General features: G+C 54.0%; 1 protein-coding gene across 3 annotated transcripts in view; it reads left to right on the top strand.

The window, feature by feature from the left end:
• Positions 1-2,408: 2,408 nt before the first annotated feature.
• Gli1 (GLI family zinc finger 1) overlaps positions 2,409-6,125 on the top strand; it is an 11,600-nt gene continuing 7,883 nt past the window's right edge. Inside the window, exons 1-4 of one of the 3 annotated variants that reach the window (XM_005357991.3) lie at positions 2,409-2,527; positions 2,746-2,868; positions 5,511-5,636; positions 5,869-5,961. In XM_005357991.3, coding sequence (XP_005358048.1) covers positions 5,537-5,636; positions 5,869-5,961 — 193 coding nt within the window. In that variant the 5' untranslated portion in view covers positions 2,409-2,527; positions 2,746-2,868; positions 5,511-5,536. Of the gene's footprint in view, positions 2,528-2,745; positions 2,869-5,510; positions 5,637-5,745; positions 5,770-5,868; positions 5,962-6,125 lie in introns of those variants that run through there. The other 2 variants (XM_026784601.1, XM_026784602.1) reach the window with 2 other exon arrangements.

Genomic DNA, 6,125 nt, shown 5'->3' with positions numbered 1-6,125 from the left:
GAGATAGGGGATCTCTGTGAGTTGAAGGCCAGCCTGGACTACAGAGTGAGTTCCAGGACAGCCAGGGCTAAAATGGAGGGACTCTGTCTCAAAATCAATCAATCAACCAATCATCAGGGATAGAGCAATGGTTCAGTGTTTGAGATCACCAACTCTTCTTCCAGAGGACCTGAGTTCAAGTCCCAGCACCCACAGAGGATCTGACTTTCTCCTCTGAACACCTCAGGCACCAGAAACGCATGGAGTAAATACATACATATACACATACGTATGTGTATATGTATGTATTTATATACATATATATGCTGCACATATACATACATATATGCAGTATACATACAGGCAAAACACTCATACACATTTAATAAATAAACATTAAAAAGCTAATATAAAAAATTAAATAAATAAATAAATAAATCTAGGAGAAACTGGGTGTCTTAGTTAGGGTTTCTATGGCTGTGGCAAAACACCATGACCATAAAGCAGGCTGGGGAAAGGGGCTTGTTTGGCTTACACTTCCACATCAGTGTTCATCACTGAAGGAAGTCAGGACAGGGACTCAAACAGAGCAAGATCCTGGAGGCAGGAGCTGACGCAGAGGCCATGGAGGGGTGCTGCTTACTGGCTTGTTTCACATGGCCTGCTCAGCCTGCTTTCTTATTGAACCCAGGACCACCAGCCCAGGGACAGCACCACCCACCATGGACTGGGTCCTCCCCTGTTTTATCACTAATTGAAAACATCCCTTACAGCTGGATCTCATGGAGATACTTCCTCAGCGGAGGCTCCTTTCTCTCTGATGATGCTAACTTGCATCAAGTTGCCACACAGAAGCAGTCAGGCCCCCGGATATGTTGATTTGTGCTTGTCATCCCAGCACTTAGGAAGGGTGAGGCAGATATGCTAGGAGTCCGAGGTCAGCCTGAGGTACAGAGCTAACCTGACTCCAAAACACGAAAAATAATTCCCTTCCCACAGAATTCAGAAGGCCCCATAATTGTCCAAGCGTGGAAGGTGGGTCACATGACATATGCAGCGCTCTTTCTTTCTCTGTGGTCACTGGTCCGGCCTGACGTTGGCTCCCCTGTATCTTCTACGGATGGAACCGGTCGGTCATGTGGAGAGGCAGGTTGACTCTTTATCTGTTCCCACCCTCACAATTGTTACTGGCCTTTGTAAGGTCTCAGATCCGTCCCTAGCTTCACCTCGTTTTCGTTTTGTTGTTGCTTTTTTAAAAAACATACTTTGCAGGCCCAAGAAGGTGGCTTAGAGCAGCGTTAGGGCACGGACTGCTTTCAAGGCACCAAGCCTTGACTTCTCTCCCCGGTGGGAAACGGAACTAGCTGCCCTCTGCCCCGTGTCCAGTCACCACTACAACACAAATCCAAAGAGACAGGCTACTCCCCCGTCAGGCACCACCTTGAGGGACTAGCAGTCTCCCCTGGTGTGCCCTTCTGTTTCTTCAGACTCACGCAGCTCCCTCCCTGGGCTCCTACCTGGCCCTTGCCAATGGCAACCTGTCAAATTTCCTTAAATTCGCCAGTGCGACCAACTAGACTCAGCACATAGGAGTGACATGTGCGAAGCCGACCAGCAGAGGGCGCAAAAGCCTTAAAGCGAGCGGTGTGGAGGTGGCAGCAGTCTCCAGAATTTGGAGATGGAGAACGAAGGTTCTCTGGAGAGGTACTAAAACAGAAGACACTTCAGTGATCTGTGAACACACACCTGGCACTTAGAACTTAAGCCCATGTTCCTCTTTCATGTTCCTTAGGTCGCACCCCCAAAACTTTCTACCACAGCCAACCCAACTCCTTTTGCCCAAACCCCAACTCTCCCAAATCCTCCACGTTCCAATCTAAGAGTGAGGCTGGCCTATAGACCAAAGCATGGAGAATGCCCAGTTAAGACCAACGAAAGCCATCAGCCGTACCTTCAAAGTTAACTTCCTGGGGTGAGCTTCCCGCTCCCCCTCCCCGCTCCCCCACTGTCCTCTCCAGCCTCGCAATATTTTCCTCAATGTTTTCCTGGCTCTGGTTCAGGTCCTCTTCGTGAACAGCCGATCCATGAATCCGCGCCGGGATTTACTGCCCACCAAGAGCAGCGTGTTCGGGAGGGGGGGTAGTAGGCAGTATAGGGTCCCTCAAGGGAGGGGGAGGATCCTGGGGGTCCTGGGGGTGCCATAAGCCCGGCACCCCCTCTCTAACTTCTAGCCACCCCACTTCATCTTCTAGAACGGCCTGAAGGAAGGATATTGGAGGGAAGTGAGCGGGAAGAGCGGCCGTGCGCCAGTGGCAAGAGTGAGAAAAAGTTTTTGCAAAAGGAAAAAAAAGTTTGCGCTTCTCGCGGGTGGTCCCGGCTCGCGGCCCGGCGGGCTGGGCCGGCGGGAGGGCTGGGGGCCAGGTTGGGGGGGTGGGGTGGCACTGAAGCTGCGCTGCAGTGGCCCTGTCGCCCCCCCTCCCCGCCGCACACCCCCCAGCCCAGTTTCCAACCCTGGACCACGCATCCCGAGCCCTGCGCCCCGACGGAGGTGAGAGGGGGGCAAGAGGGGAGACCACCTGGGAGCGGTGGGGGAGGAGGCTGAGGAGATGCTCTGATGCCTAGGGACTCACCCTATCCCACAAGGAGACCTGGGGCACAGAGACAATATGGGGTGGGCGAGATTGGGGTGAGCCATTCGGAAGTTTGGATGTTTTTCTTGTTTAATTTGTGCCTCCTTTTCTCCGTATCTCCTTTTTCTTCCGGCAGTCTGTCTGTCTTGGGTCTCTTTGTACTCTCCCACATATTAGAAATATCTCCCTTTCTTGAGGTTGGCATGAAGAGGCTGTTGGGACGGCCAGCTGGAGGTCTGCGAGGTAGACGGAACTCCAGGTGCGTCTCTGAGCGCCGTTGCAAAGACGTCAGTGTTCCTAAGAGGGGACCCACCACAAAAGGAGGGAGCGCTCAGTGCGGTGGGAATAGGAGTGTTTGAGGCAACAAAATCACTGAGGCCCGGGCTGGGATTGGACTCTTGACCTGTGTTGTGACAGATGTCCCGGTAGAAGCTTGGGTTTGGGGGCAAAGGAGTAGGAAGGAAGCTGGGTGGGTTTTCAAACGTGTAGTGTAGGCCTTAGAAAAATCCCTAGGAAATTTGTGTTTTAGTCTGAAGGACTGTGGGCAGGGCCCTGAGCAAGAGCTGGGGAGACCTTGTCTTGACCCTCTGACCTCAGGACCACCGGGGCAGCTGAAGCCAGGCGCCAGGAGACCCCTACTGGGGCAGAGCGGGACCACTGGCCACTGCCAGCTTGTGTATCCTGGTTGGCCCCCCGCCCAAACGGGAGCTGGGGACCGAGGCCCCTCCTCTGGCTTAGACCACCCTGCCTGCCCTTGCTCCCCGCTCTGAATCCTCTTTCAGGCCCCATGACCCTGAAACAATCAACCCAGGACAGTTAGCTTTGGGGACGGGATCAAGGAAAGGGAACTCCATAGAGGCCGAGACTTTATGGTTTAGGTCTTTCCTTCCAGAGCAGGGAGAAAGATGGGCAGTTTTCAGGGAGAAAAGTTCTTGAGAAAGCGATTGATTTTTCTCTAGGGGGCGGGGTTCAGAAGGACCCCCCCCCCATTATCTCTCTGGGCATCCCCGCCGGACGGACGTCTCCGACTCGCCCTTGACGTCACTAGGGGGTTCCCGGGGGTCTATAGGGGTTAACCCTTAGGAAGCCAGCTGAGATACTCTGGAATCCAAGGTGTCCTCCTGAGCACACCTTATCTACCCAGGCCCTTCTCTCTGTAGTGTCTGGTTTCTTCTTTCCCACTCCACTATAGGGACCCCACTTTCCAATAGCGCCCCCCCCCGCGCGCCACTGCCTGCTTTCAGGATGCGCTGAGAGAAGGGAAGAATGTTACACCCTTCACACACACACACACACACCCCCCCCCGCTTTTCTGGGCTCCCCAGGAGGGCGGGGGAAGCTGAGCCGTCTGCAGCCGGAGCCTGCGGCGGCGACTTGGGTGGGCCGAGAAGGCACGGGGGCGGGGAAGGCGGGACCGGGAGAAGGGGGTGGGGCCGACTCCTGGGAGTTGGGGAGAAGGGGTACGTACAGGACTCTGGAAAATAGACACTGAAGATGATTCGGGTCTCTGGCAGGGTAACTCTGAGTGCGCTCTGTCCCATTCCGCCCCGAAAACCTTCACTGAAACTGGAAAAGCTAGCTAACGACATATTTACTAGTATGAAGAGGGAGGCGTGAGTGTAGGCTGTGGCACGCGTGGGAGAAGAGGGCTGTCGCCCCATTTTCATCGGGTCTCCTGGGGTAGACAGGCAATGGGACAGGAAGATAAGAGTGACATCTTTGAGGGAGCATCTAGCGTCTGGGGGTCGTTTGCAAGTCCCCCCCCCTTCTCTTGAATGAGTCATAGCAGAGGAGGCAGAAGACATGCCCCTCATCCAGCTGCCAGCCAGCTGTGCCCCCCACCCCCAACGTTAGTGCCAAGGTCGAGTTGGGAGGTCTTGGATGCGGGATCCGGGACTCAGCTGAAAAAGGAGGAGTTAGCATAGGTACAACCCAAGCTACAGCTCTTGGGCTGGGTCGTAGGGTTCCGTTCTCCATTTTGCCCCGCCCTCACCCTAAATCCCAGCATCCCGGGATCACCCACCGCGCCGGCCGGCCCGCTCCCGGTGGTTCTCCACCCCACCCCGCCCCACCCCACCCTCCGCTCCCGGAAGACCGAAAAACGTGGAGTGGAGTGAAAACTGGTTGCGAGAAGGAAAACCGGACCTCGCACCATCTCTTTGCTCTCCCGCTCCTTCCTAATTAGAGGAGTTTTGTTTTCTCATCCTCATTAAGCCCTTCTTCAAAGTTCCTTTCCAGTTCCCCTCGACCAGAAGGGTTAAGTAGGCCCAGACTCAAGCCGCCTCAGAATGACTTTAGCTTCCATCCTTTTTACTTAACAGACGGGAGACACTCTGCTCCTAAGCCTGATTCCCTCCCACACATTTCTCTGTCTAAGAGGACAGATCATTTATGTTTTCTGGCCCCACCAGCCAATCTGGACTGAAGCGAGGTCTCCCTCTACTGGACACGGGAGAGATTGCATATGCATGCCTTCTTGGGCTGGCGCTCAGACAGAGCGAGCAAGCAAGCAGTCCCTGGCATGAAGTCAGTGTTTCTCCAACATACTCTTCAAAGCCGGCCATGACCAGAACGAGAAGCAGTGGAGGGATCATGACATTAAAATCGCCTGGAGTTTATGTTGGATCAGTTAGTCCATACTTTCCCCATGTGCATACACAGACCATGAGACACTTACCCAGTTCCCCCAAAAGATCCCCCAGACTTACAGACTTCTTGCTCTATGGGAGGTTTCTTCTTAACGCTGTTGAATGGCATTATTTTCAACTTGATTTCCATGACCATTATCAGGGAAGTTAGGGGCACAAGGGGCCTGCTGGCCACGGTCTTGTGCCTGAGATTGACATTCTTGTTTCTCGTCCCCTTTATGACTTGGCAAATCTGCACTCCTCCTTCCTACAGTGGCCCTCGTTCTTCTCCGAGACACCATGTTCAACTCCATGACTCCATCCCAAGTCAATAGCTATGGTGAGCCATGCTGCCTCCGACCCCTCCCCAGCCAAGGGGTCCCCAGCATGGGGACAGAAGGTGAGTGTGTTTAGCAGTCCCTGAAGCTTGAGGACTTGGCAGATCTCTCACCTACTCCCGGGATCCCTCTCCAACTCATCCCTACCCCACGCTAGTTTCTTATCTACAGGAGGATTTTGAGACTCCATGCCATGTATGCTTTGAGTCTAGAATCATACCGTACGTGGGGTCTCGAGGTAAGCCCTGTATCTCCCCATCCGAATGCCCCAGTCCAGCTGTCTCTCTTTTCTAGGATTTTCTGGTTTGCCCTTTTGCCACCAAGCCAACTTTATGTCAGGGCCCCAGGGTTATGGGTCTGCCAGAGAGACCAGCGGCTGTACTGAGGGTGAGGACTCAGGAACTCCCCCCCCCCCCCCCCCCGCCCTCTGGGACTGGTTCTGAAGGAGGAAGTGGGAAGGCAAGGACCCAACTCAGTGGAAGAGATGTCCAGAGATGAAAGGGATCAGAGAACAATCAAGAGGTCCTAAGAGCAAGACAAAAAAAAAAAAA

The sequence above is a fragment of the Microtus ochrogaster genome, chromosome 24 (genome assembly GCF_000317375.1).
Source record: "Microtus ochrogaster isolate Prairie Vole_2 chromosome 24, MicOch1.0, whole genome shotgun sequence".
NCBI classification, from domain to species: Eukaryota; Metazoa; Chordata; class Mammalia; order Rodentia; family Cricetidae; genus Microtus; species Microtus ochrogaster.
This window is presented reverse-complemented; position numbering and strand designations above follow the sequence as displayed.